A 13,436-nucleotide genomic window follows, 5' to 3' on the forward strand; every position below is an offset into this window, starting at 1 on the left:
CAACAGAGTACCATCCTCCATTCGTGGGGGGAAAACCTTTTAGATCGCTTTTAAGCAAACAATGAGTGAAGAACAGCCCTTGCCACTGCAACATCTTGCTCTACGTTAACATCCATAGCATAATGCTTTACGAACGTTTCCGCAGATGACCACGTTGCTGCTTTGCAAATGCTACCAAGCAGGACACCTCTGAGAAAAGCTGATGATGTCGCTTGGGACCGTGTGGAATGGGCCTGTGCAGTCCCCATGTGTGGAGGCACAGAAGAACGACGATGAACTTTAAGAACCGATAACTATCTTTGAAACCATCAAGCTTAAGTAATAGTGTGAAACCAGTATACTTCTTGTAAAAATAAAAATTTATTTTGTTTTTTTCCATCCCAGAGTATATGTTATTCCTATATATATATCCCATTCCTATCCTTAGGGCTTCATAGTCCCACAAAGGACATTATTAAAGGGGAAATTTAAATTAACTATTTTGGAATAGAATTCCTGGTGGCAGCAATCTACCCAGACGGTGTAGCAAAAAGGGGAGGGTTAAAGACAAAATCTAGCTAACTACAAAAAGGAGGCTGTAACATGCTCCTTTAGTTCAAAGAGCCCCTGATGATAGAACATATACAAACAAGTTAGATTTGACAGGCCCATAACCGGGTGCTTGTTTGTCTCATTAAAACAAGTTTTCTTTTGTAACCTGACCCCACATTCTAACTAAAAGCCAAATAAAAATCCCAACTAAGCTGATGCTCTTATCTAAAGCCACAGTTACTCTCTCTGAGAGGAAAAAAAATTCTTCCCTCCCCTTAAGCTAAGGCTGGCTTACAACCAAGTGGGTCCATGGCTCTGATTGGCTGACAATCACTTGGATTTGCATGAGGCCAAATTCACAAGGATTGGTTCAGAACCCTGGAGGAGAGTCAGGTTTTAGGGGTAACTGCCACAGGCACCTTTCTCCAGTTGCTGGAAATTGCAAAAAACCCTCTTGATGGGGAAGAAAATGCATAGCTGCTCTTTGAACTTAGCACTTGCCTTGTGCAATTTTGTGTTTTGACTAGGATGTCCATTCCTACATGAATCTAGTATTGAAGCCGTTTACACTAGGACCCCGAGGAGGTGATCAGGAACTGGAGACTTATTGGACTAAGTACAAACAACATAGTTTTTATATAATGCTGTCAAGAATTAGTGCTTTTACTGATAGATATGAAAAGAATACATGAAAAAGAAGGCCTGGAAGGAAAGAAGTCCAGTCTTCCACACTGAGAGGGAGGCATTCAAATGAGTAAGTTCAGGAAAGTTGAGGTCCAAGATTAACATAGGGAGAAAGGTCAGGGTTGGACTGACATGTGCTTGGATGCTTCAGAACGGATTCACAAGGTACAAATGCCATATGATGGGCACAACATACCATTCAAGAAGATGTTTGCCCCCCTCTCCATTCTGCCAAATTCATACAGCTCTGTTGAGTGCATAGGCATCAGTACCTATAACATTTCCCCAACAGGCAACAGTGGCTCCCCTGCAGCTCGTTGAGACTGCAAAAACATCATGTCAGGGGAGGCTGTGCCCCAGTCTTGATCCAAATGGGGTCTACATACACCTAGGAAATAAATTCTTAGGAACTCCCAGAAAATGACCGGAAAAAACCTACATGGTAGACAAACGGGCTTAGTAACATGCAAGTACAGTAATGGTATCTCTTACCATCTTTTTTAAAAGATGGAAACATCACAGATAACTAAGCGACTGGGGGACTTTCCAGATGTTTACATAAAAACACACAAATCAATTTGGCGTTCTGAGCAGAATATTTACACGTTTTATTAAATCTTTACAATCAGCAATTATAATCAAGTACACAATTTTATATACATGGACTATGTACACTTTTAGCCCAAACTTTTACATCACAGTACACAGTTGCCCTTAGAAATATTGTACACACTTAAAATCACCAGACGCTAAAACCCAACAGTAGTGTTACAGCACCCCTTATTACATTTTTCATAAATTACATCATAAGAAAATAGACGGCTGTAAATTGGGCTGGTAAAAAGTCTTATAAAATCTGGATGTATGGTATGCATTCACAGAATGTTTCCTCCATTGTCCTGATGGAAAGGGTAATCTCTACCCCCCCCTCTCCTTCCAATCCTGCTATATGTCTCCAAATTATAGGAGGACTTCAGATAGAACAACAACAGAGAAATCATGGCCAGAGATCAACCTGTTATTGTGCCAGCTCCGACGTTTCTTTCTCCATGGGGCTGAGGCCATGTATGAGCCCTCTCCTGCCAGGTACTGGAATGCTTATCCCAAGAAGAGCTTTCCATTGTGACATGAAGCTATTAACTCATTAAGTAGGTAACCTCTCTCCAAAAACCAGTTTCCAAATCCAGTTGATACAATGTAAACTTCTTATCATGAAAACATGTTTATGGCTGTGATGAACAACTAAGATATAAAAAGGGCAACCTATATCTGAGGTAGACCACCACCTTTCAGATACTCCTTTATACAACAAGAGGGCCTTTCAAAGAATCCCTGAATCAAAGAGGAAGATGCAAACCATTTTTCAAATATTTAATGTCAAATGTGTAATATGGATTTTTAGGTTATGGACTATGAGCAAGTAGCAGCAGGTAGTGCAAAACTCTTAATTTATCTGTAGGAAGGAACAAAATCTTTAGTTGTAGCTCTATAAAGGAGGTTTATTTCTGTCTGAAATGCTTAGCAAAGCTGTAATGACCAGAGAACCACTTTACCAGAGATACCAAGTAAGCAATGTTTACTAAAGGGCTAAAGAAAATAGTGCCTTAACGGAGTGAGACAGCTTAGATCACAGTTAATATACTACTTTTACTAGCAGCCTTAGCCCTTTGACATGAAAAAATCTTGTTTGTTTTCAACCAATGTAACTCAAATCTGCTGCATTTCATAAGCTCAACTTCATTGTAGTCACATGGCCAAAACACATGCACACATTCTCTTCTAGATCTGGGTCCAAATTAACAAAGGACACTTTAGAGAGAGGACTCTACCCAAATTCCCTGAAGGAATCTCTCACCCTATAAAAATCAAGCATAAACCTAATTCAGTGTTGGATATTTCACCAACAATGAATCCCCCAGCTCTAACTTGCATGCAAAAAATGCAAAACAAATTTAAAAGGACACTTATTCATTAATTTACCAATGTCTGCAGAATGGTCTCTTAAGATGCCCAGTACTGTCTCAGAGAAATGCCTGTACATTTGAAGGTATGATTCTCACATCAATATCTTTCTGCATTAGAACCTGTCTTAGGGGACAAGTGTAACTGATGTGTTCGCCAGCTGAACAATAGGTTGTCCTTCAATCTGCAAATCTAAAAAGCACAACCTCAAAAACCTAACACATATTAGCATGACCAAATGTCTGCAATCGAGGACACAATGGAGAAGGGAGTAAAAGGTATCCTGTACCCCAGTCAAAGGGTCCACTAGGAATGGAGTGCAAGAAGCAGATTTAGTCTCTTTCTCTAGGGCTGTTCCCAAGTATTCCAGCTTACCACATCCCATGCAAGCACGAGGCTACTATTCAGTTCTTGGAGAAAGCAAATCATTGCATTTGAAGATGCCATTTGTCGCCCTTCAAAACCTGCCCTTTTCTAACAAGAATCATTTAGTGGGGTGAAATGCCCCAACAGGTCCTTGTAATAATAGAGGCATTTCCTCCACTTATACCGCACCTCACATAATGGTAACTTTCCACTAAAAATCAGCTATACATAAAGTGGCTGAATCTGGCACAGCAAACAGGTAGTGCCAAGTTGGTTTTCTGAAGCAAAACACATTCACTCAGTAGAAAGAAGATTAAAACTACCAAAATGAAAACAATTAAGACTGGATATAAATAGTGTCTGGCAGTCTTGTGAGAGATGCAATTGTATTAACACCATTTGCTTTTGTTGTGGTGGTTGCAGCTGCTACATTTGCTTTTTAAAAAGTATCCTTATTTTAAAGTAAGACATTTGTGAAACATGATCGTTGTCAAACTGAAACCTACTGCAATTTTGAAAGAATCTACGTCATATCAGTCTGTTCTAGAATTCATACCATACCGTGGACCCACAGTTTCCAGGTAAGACTGCTATCCAGATACTGGCCTTGTTGTTTGGGGGAGGGGGGAGGAGAAAGATGCATTATGTACAGGAACAGGGGTGGTATTGATGCAAAGCTAAGTACAAAAATGGCAATCAAGGTGAAAGTTATTCTGTCGTAAACACTAACTGATTTACTAACCTTTCTAGAACTCTACAAGGATGTTAATTTTGGCTAATTTTTACCTCAGCATTTAACATGAACATTCCAGAACCAAGGGGGAGGGGGGGACATTCCCAAATTCAAGTTTCAGTATTAATCTGTGAATTTCCTTTTTGCTAACAGAGCTCATTACCTTTGGTTTACAGGCTATCATGACTTTTACTAGGAACTCAAGAAAAAAATCCAAGTTGTCTTGGTCATTTCTCAAAGTAACAAATGGAAGAAGTGATAAACAGGTACAGCACACCTGCCATATTAAGTGGCACAGGGCAAATCGCAGCTGCCTGTTGTTCTGCCCTCATAATTAAAAGGCACAACCACCTGAAGTACCTCTGACCGGGTATCCACAAAGGCTTTTATTGAGATACAGTATCGACCCCTTGAAACGGCGTCTTCCCAGCAGCCAGCCAGTGGCTCTTGCATGCCAGGATGCTGTGCTGCAACTAGCCGTTCCAGACCCAGTGGCGCATTAATCCCATTGCATTCATTCTTTGCCTACCATGGCTAAGGCAAGCTAACTCACAGCAAAACCTGGAACCCAGGAGGAAACTTAATCATTCCCTGAATGAACCTCCTGTGTTACAGCACCATGCAAAGGAACCCTGCAAAATGGGTCAATTGCACATTCCCATTTAAAAAAAAAAACAGGAAAAGTAAAAAAAAAATACAAATTAACACATGCTGGCTTTTGCCCATAAAACCTGGCTTCTGATCACAATACTGAACAATTCTTTTAGTTTTTTCAGATATTAGGGCCCTACTGTCCTCCGGAGTTCACTGTTGTATAGTCCCACAAGCAGGTGATTTGAAGTTATAGTTCATCCTTTTCCATCATTTCAAAAGCTTCTATGTCTTCATTCCAATCTGCTAATATTGATTCCATGGACTGGCCTTTATTATCCCAGGTATTACTAGGATTAGAATCTGACTCAGTCTTTGATTGTTCCTCAGGGTAATTATCTAGTTCTGAAGTTTGACTACTACCAGCTTCCTGGGGTTTGGGGGCACAAGAATCCTGGTTTTCAAGAGAAATACTATCTCCACTCAACTCTGCAGGAGAATTCAAGCCACTGCCTCCGCCGCCACCACCACCTTCTTCTTCTTCTTCTTCTTCTTCTGAGTGTTGACTGACAAAGTTCAGATTGGCTGAGATTTCTTCTGACCTCTGATTTTGGGAATCGTTATCAGATGACTTCTGATCCACACTTTCCATTTCCAAATCTTAAAGAAAAGGGGGAAAAACACATCCGTTTTTTCATGACACTTATTCTCTATTGGAAGAACATTATAATATTACATAAAGTTGCTGTTAATTTTACAGTAAACTATTTAATTTGCACAGTTCCCAACTAAAATAATCACGTTTCAAAAGACATTACAAATTTTGGAGAAAAACTATAAAGAAAATAAATATGAAAGCCATGATCTCTACATCAGTATTATGTACGTGCCTAGAGAATGCCGTGATGTCTGAACAAGCTATCAGTCTAAGTTTGTAAGACTCTTTTTTATTTTAAACTCTTATTTTGACAGAAATGTTGTCCTTTTGTAAACTTGCAGATTTTTTTTTATATAGTTTAGGGCCAGCAGTTTAAGTTTCCTACTAACCAGCTCGATGATCTGTTGATCCTATGGCATGTTCTATCTAGGGCAGGGAGAGACACCCTCTCGTACATGCTGATAGTGTCCCACCAGACCATTTTTGTGGCTTTCAGGGTCAGATTTCTGCCTAAGCTGCTGAGGCACTGGAACCCCTCTGAGGCCAGTGGTACAGGAGAAGGCAACAGGCATGGCTTATGCCTGTCATCACCTCCTAGATCTTTATGACCACCAGCTGAGTCCTTGAGATGTTGCTGCAGCTTGGCTTGCTCCAAGGGTCAAGTACAACCCTACCCCCCTCCCTTAACAGCACACCAACACCTTCACTAGTAGATGACATCTTTTTTTGACACTTGGGCCAAAAAGGATTTCCTACCCGATATGGAGTCTAGCTATTCTCCCCCAAAATGGGAGTGTACTTAGAAAGTGCCCGATATAGGTATATTTTTGTAGATGTAAGTTGTGGAGGAAGATGGACAATAGTTAACAGGCAGTCTTCAGCAAACAGAAGACTTGTGGCACCTTAAAGACGAATGCCAGCACAAGTTTTCATGGACACATCTTCATTGCATTTGAAGTAGTCAGCTCTGGTCCATGAAAGCTTATACTAGAACAAAGTGTTTTAGTCCTTCAAGTGCCAGAAGACTTGTTTATTCTCTTGCTGCAACAGAGCAACACAGCTTTGGAATTATAAGGAGCCTCTGTAGTTCTTACTGATCTCCTTGAGGAACCTCAGCTTTCAAGGAACAAGAGTTTTCTGAAACACACAGTTTAAAAAACTTGGTCCTATGCACCTCTTCTGTGGGACTACCATTCACTTAACATAAAACTGGGCTTAGGTTTTGCTGTTAAAAGGTCATCCTGATTAATTTGAATCCAAAGGCATTACTGTCAAGGAAACATATCAGGGTAAGGAGGATGTTAAAGAATTCTTGGCAAAGGTGTACAGATCTATTTGATACTTACTGCTATCAATAATGTAGTTTGGAATCATTTTATCTTTAAATATAGTTGCTGACATTCCAACGGTAGCACAGGGAGAAGGGAAAAAGCACATATGCATTTTAAATCCACAAACCCACTAGCTTACATTGGTAATTAATTAACAGTCGTTCTGTTAGGAAATAAATAACATTTCAAAATGCTACAGCAGATTGAGACAATGTACTGTCTAAATGGAAATACTTTACTGCATGTGGAGATCCAAATTCAAGAATGCCATCTCAATTGTAACCAAGAAGAGCTTTGATCTTGGCAGGACTTAAAACTACTTGAAGTGTGAATGGAGATGCAACCCAGCTGAAGTTAAGCAGTTCTCATTTTCAATCATTTCCATGGGAATGATTTAAATGTCATAATTTTAAAGTACAGAACTTAAGAATGCTCACATTTATAATATGTTTAACAACTCTAGCATTAATACTATGTTATTCCAGTTTTCCCGATGGTAATAGGATGACAAGTCGTAAGAGCTTGTTTGGAAACCAATACATTCTTACTACAATTTTTTGTTGTATGAGCATTAAGCATACTGAAACAGTGGACTGTGATGAAATTCAGAACTTGAGGATGTTTAGATTGCTGGCCTAGTTCAAGGATTTCCTAAAGTGGTTTAGATCAAGCTGTGGGATTCCTAGGGAATATTACTTTAAAATTACAACAGGATATTAAACAGAACTGAAATGCTGAAGTGGATTCTCTCAAGACTGAAGAACAATCAATAAAACTATTGGCAGAGATCCTATAATCTATGCAAACCAGATCAGGAAATTATCCTGTTTAGCTAGAAACTACAAGGAAGCAAGTTTTACCCACTGCACCCCTTTGTATACTTGCACACACCCACCCAGCCGCTTTTCACGCATCATCATCATGGTCTCCCACCTTCTTGCCTTGTACCCACTTGTCGGCAGAAGGCTTTGGTAGGGACTTGCAGATGAATGAATATACATTGCTTGGCTCCATTATGGCCCACAACTGTTTGAACTGAGGTCTCCTGTTGGAGGTGTGTGTCAGAACACAGCCTCTCGGACTCTCCCCACCGTCCCAACAGGGCAATTCTTAACGGTATCCCAGGTGTTAGCTACTGAAGCACAAGCCACTGGAATTCCACACAGAAAGTGGTTGTGTGCATGGGTGTGTGTGTGTGGGGGGTCAATATCCATCATTCTGACACTCCGAAGCTGATCCCGTGTCATTCCTGGGACCTAGTAAGAACTGGGAGTCAATGTTCTGATCCTCATGCCCCTCCGGCAACCCTGCAGGGGCTCCCCATTGGCCACACAGTGAGCAATTTCCCCAGACAGGGAGAAATAAAATCCCATTACCCTTGCCGCTTTCCATTTCTCCTTCCTTCTGCTACCTGTGGAAATTTAGACTGTAAGCTCCTAGGGGCAGTGACATTTTAAACGTGTTACACAGCTTTGCCCTTACCTCTGTCCTTTGCTTTATCCGACAGCAGCACTTCTACAACTTCATATTCCTGGATGGCATCAAGGATAATACTGCCCTCTTTGCTGAACAGAAACAGCATGGGGATAGTGATGTCATCTGTGTTCTTGCCATCTCCTGCCATTTGGAAGAGAGGGGCTGTGTCGCTGCTGCTGCCTTCGTTGTCATCTGATCAGCACACAGAGGGAACAAGCACAGAACCCGTCATTATGTCACTCTCACTCACGGAATCCTGACTGGTCATTCTTCACCTTAGTAAAGCAGCAGCCTAAAAGGCTGATCTCAGTGTCATATTAACACTCAGTTTGTCAAAGCAGCAATTTGACCCCCCCCCACACACACACACACAGCTGTAAATTAAATGCAACAGTAGGAGTGTCATTCGCCCCTGTACAGGAAAGAAATTTGGCGCTACAATTGTATCTCTGTGTGTCTTGTAAGTACAATTTGGGTGATTAGCACATTACGTGAACCATTAATTCACAACACTGAACAAGGTGAAGCAAACACCCACTTTTAAAAGGAATCCAGGGTAACTGTTTATTTGTCAGCCGAGAATCACTTTGCTGATACAGTTTATCAATCTGATAGCCTAGAATAATCATCAAATGGTGGTAGTGTTGAATCTCAAAATATTCCTTCTCCTAAAACTCAGCTAAAAGTTATAAGGTACAAAGGAGATCGAGTATTTATGCACTTTACTGGCCAGGATCCAATGAACTGTGAAATTAGCTCTTTAAGCCTAAAGGAGCTTTAGGACTCGTCTATTCTGAAAAGTAGCCCAACCCCACCTTGTCCTTCCCCCATAGCACAAGCATTTTCTGCAACCAAATGATGTTTCCAAAGTTCACAAGATGACATGGACCAGCTGGTCAAAAGAACCAGCCAAAAGTTTCAGACAACTAACAAAAACTAGAATTCCAGCCAAGGCCCAGAATGGTACAATCAGTACCAAACATACCCAGACTGCTCTGTCTAAGGTTAGCCATCATCTCCCAGTTTTCTTCAACTTACTTTCCTTTTATGCTTGTGTGTAAAGATTAAGTATTAGATCAAGCAGAACCACAGAGACCCCAAAGAGATGAACCTCTCATCTCAATCATGTTTACATTTTATTTACAAAATGTATATCCTGCCTTTCTGCCTTCCCTTGTCAGTGGAGTCCTGATGTAACCAAGCTCCTGTTCATTCAAATATTGGATCAGTTCAGACATCACATGGACCACCATGATTTAATTTCCCCCACACCACCTTCTGCAGCTACAGAGCCAAGACCAAGAAACTAGCATTTGCTGTAGCAAAGCTGGATCTCAATCATCACCCAGAAGTCAAATCCTAGTGTCTAAAACTAATCAGAAAGAACACAAAATGACAGTGGTTCGTCTGAATGGAGCCACTAAAAATCTTCTATTGTCACTTAGAGGAGATGGATTGAATTGGTTGGAATATATACCTCAGAATTCACTTTAAAACTCGTTGAGAGCGTGATTTATGCTTGGCTTAACTCAAGAGAGAACCCACAATAACTTTCTAGAATTTTTCAATCATTTTACTTGCCAATAACGATGCCACCTATAGCCCCAGCTTTTTGGATGTTCCGAGCCTTTTCAGCAAACATGCACTGTCCTCTTTGCATCAAAGCAATTTTCTCCTTCAATGCTTCGGGATTGGTGATCTCAGAGCATCCATTATAAGGTTTACTGACTACAACAAATCCTCTTGTCTGTTGGAGAAAGGCAAGGATTTAGTATACAGTTCTCAAGCCAGTAGAAAGTCTGTATTCTTCTCAGTGAATCAATGAAAGCAGCATGCCAGAAAAACACAGCATAGGGCTTGAAATCAACAGGCACTTGGGTTAGCTGGGTGAGCACCTTTAGCCTAAAAATCTTCATTGTAGAATTTCTCGTGACTTTTTATTTTCATGCTAAATAAACCATTATATGAACACTCAGATATCGTAGAAGACAAATAATGAACAGTCAAAGGAAATAAACTAAGAGCAATATTTTGAATACAGTACAGACTAATTCTACTGTAGATTGCTGTTTTCAATAGCCCAGGCTCTTGCTAACACGGATCTAGAGGCTTGGATCTTGTTCCAAACAGGCGGGTCTGCTTGGAAAGCAGATGACAATATAAATGTAACGAATTTTGATTTGAGTGTTTGTAAACCTCTGTGTACATAACAGGGATGCAGTGCGGTCACAACTGATTCCACAGTTCCCTGTGTGCTTCAAGGCAAACATTTCCGCAGATTCAATAACCTAATATAGTAAAACAACATTATCTGGCCACCGCCATGTAGAACAATGCTTTTTCATGTAATTAACTGCCCAGATTAGATTTTCTGACTGGTGATATAGCGGAAAAAGCTTTCGGCTACCCAGATGCCGTGCCGTAAGAGTCACCGTGCTTTGTCCTTTCCTAGAAATGCTGGCTCTTGAAATTGTCATAGATGTTGTGGTAGCTTCCCGAACCGAGTAGTTTAGCACATTCTATGCAAGAGTAGCCCCAAAGATAGTCCAAAATTTCAGGTGGTTTAAAATGTCACTACATAATTACAGATTTAAGTATGCGCTAGCTATGACGATATGATACCAGTGCTAACAGATCAGCAGTGGCTACCAATTTATTTGAGCTAATTCATAGCGCTGCTGTTGATTTTGAAGTTCTAGTTACCTTGAAGAATAGACTACCTTAGAAATTGCCTTCTTCTATATGAACATCCTCAGATATTTGTATCACCGTGTTTCCCTTAGTCACTCTGAGGACATTATCTGGACTGATCAGGGCCTTTACAGTGGTGGCCCTCAATTATGGAATGCCTGAAGTCTTGAGACATGCCCTGCTGTCTCCTTTTTGGCCTTCAGGAAGAGGGGCAAGGTTCATTTCAACCAGGCCTGCAAAAATTACTTCCTTGATTCATTTACCCGTTTATTAATGCTATGTACAGTATATGCATCCTCCTCTAATCCTGCAAGGGACTATTTAAATGGATATGAACTGTTTATTGGTGCTTTACATGTAATTTGCCCAGCCCAATCCAAAAGTCCGTGTTGCCTATAAGCAGTTCCTTGGAAAGAAAAGAAATCCTGCCAATCAACTGCTTAGGAGGAGTCTGGATTCAGGTCCATTTCAGGCTCTCCTTTTTGGTTACTGTGCTACAAACTCCACCCCCCACCCTCTTTTACACACTCCCTGGGACTTTTTTTCTGTCTAGCTTCATTATAAAATTTTGAAGAGGCAGGAAATCTATAGCCGAGTTGAAGACTGACAGGTATGCCCATTTTCCTCAAACCATTCTCCCCAAGCAAGCTCACTGCACTCAAGACAATTTTAGACAGAGCTGATCATCAGTGAGCTGGGCAACTGCATGAGCCTGAATTCAGAGCTGTAATAAATGAACTCAAGCACGCAAGACAGTTTTTATACGGGTTGGAAAAAACTTCAATGTCATGCATGCTCACCGCCACAAAACTGGGACGTGGGGCTAAAAGGAGGAGGGGTGGAGAACAGGCATGAGACTGCTTGAGCTGGCAATCCCCAACCCTCAGTTCATTGAAGGAATAAAATTAAATAGAAAGCCCTTCTGCGTCTTCATTCATTATTTTGCACCTCCCTCCCTCATATACCAGAAAGGATTTAAAAGCAATAAGGCCTGTTTTCTTTCATTCCTTTAAAAATACGGCATGAAGTTGGATATGGTTTATGTTGAAATCTCATAAAATATTGCTTAGGGCTTGGCTGGGATACACAGCCAACCTGGGTGGTTGCAGGCTTCTCACCCTCATCCAATGGGAGAGGAATTCATACAGGTATCGTAAAGGTCTGTTTCTAGATCAATGATTCTCAAAGTGGCGAGGAGGATCTCTCCAGTAAAGGGTGACAGAGGCCAAGGAAAGTCCTCATTTCTCCAGAGCCTTCCCACCAGACTAGAGCTGTAACTGCTTTCTGGCCAGAGGACCAATTCACACCACCCAAGCAAAGTTAATACAAGTAGCTCTTCTCACCACTTCTTATGCCAATTACCAATAATATTTGAAGATGGAGGGGAGAGCAGACTTTGAACATTTTTCTTTGCCAGAAAGTTTTCACAGCAAGCAGATCAGTACTGTTCTTAATAAGAATCTTTTAAATTTTATTGCAGACGTATCTTTTTTTGTGCAGCTGCAAATGTTTGTTGGCTTGTACTACATGCAGAACAGCACCACAGCATATAGATATTGAAACAGTAGAGCAGTGACTGTTCACTGGTCCAGGGACAATGAAGTTTCTTTGGGCTCCTGGCCTTGAATCCGCTTGCACTCAAGCAAATATTTCAAAAGTTACCCTCAGAGAAACGGTTGCCATCTTGACTTAGGGAAATTCATTATGTATGATTTGATGTCCTCGGTTTTCAATTAAAGAAGCTGTATTATCATAACAGTTTCCAAGCAACAGTTTAAAGCAACAAACCTAACCTAAGACAGATGGTACGCACCCCTGATTTGTGTTTGGACAGGTCCATTCCAAATTGTGCAGGCCCAGCTGTCAACACCACTCTGCCAAAGAATGGGTGGGAAACAATTTGAACTGCACGTGGAGGTAGTTGCTGTTCTTTCTGCTGTTGACTGGACAGCTCAATCATTTCTTGCATGAACCGCAGACCATCTTCTGCATCAAGTGAACTCGCTGCCTAATGAAAAAGCCAAGCAAGCGTACTTCCACATCTTTAAATAACAAAGTGCAAGCCAACAGGTTCTTTATATTTCTTCAGTTTAGCACTACAAACAAAATTTAACCAAGTCTAAGACCAAAAAAGTGTTTTATACTAATTACTTGCTTTACACAAATCCACTGAAAGCAAGGAGTATATGCAAGGTTGCCTGCTTCATGATTTGCCTGTATTTCGACAGCACGTTGTAGTGAAGCATCAAAATCATCGTAGTGAAGCATGGAACCAGCATTACAACGTGCATGAAAAAATCTTACTAAAAATGTTCCCATTTGTGTATCACTTATTGCTGCCTGGTCTTTTGAAATATCAAGAATTAAGTGGCATTATCCAACCTGCTTCTTACAAGTAAAAGTAAGCATCTGG

General features: G+C 40.8%; 1 protein-coding gene across 1 annotated transcript in view; it reads right to left on the reverse strand.

Moving 5' to 3' along the window:
* Positions 1-1,799: 1,799 nt before the first annotated feature.
* Positions 1,800-13,436, reverse strand: part of EDEM3 (ER degradation enhancing alpha-mannosidase like protein 3) — a 44,885-nt gene continuing 33,248 nt past the window's right edge. The window contains exons 17-20 of the mRNA XM_054981327.1: positions 12,837-13,031; positions 9,914-10,079; positions 8,339-8,524; positions 1,800-5,527 (exon numbers count right to left, since the gene is read on the reverse strand). Coding sequence (XP_054837302.1) covers positions 5,118-5,527; positions 8,339-8,524; positions 9,914-10,079; positions 12,837-13,031 — 957 coding nt within the window. The 3' untranslated portion in view covers positions 1,800-5,117. The remainder of the gene's footprint in view (positions 5,528-8,338; positions 8,525-9,913; positions 10,080-12,836; positions 13,032-13,436) is intronic.

Source organism: Eublepharis macularius, chromosome 5 (assembly GCF_028583425.1).
Source record: "Eublepharis macularius isolate TG4126 chromosome 5, MPM_Emac_v1.0, whole genome shotgun sequence".
Taxonomy (NCBI): domain Eukaryota; kingdom Metazoa; phylum Chordata; class Lepidosauria; order Squamata; family Eublepharidae; genus Eublepharis; species Eublepharis macularius.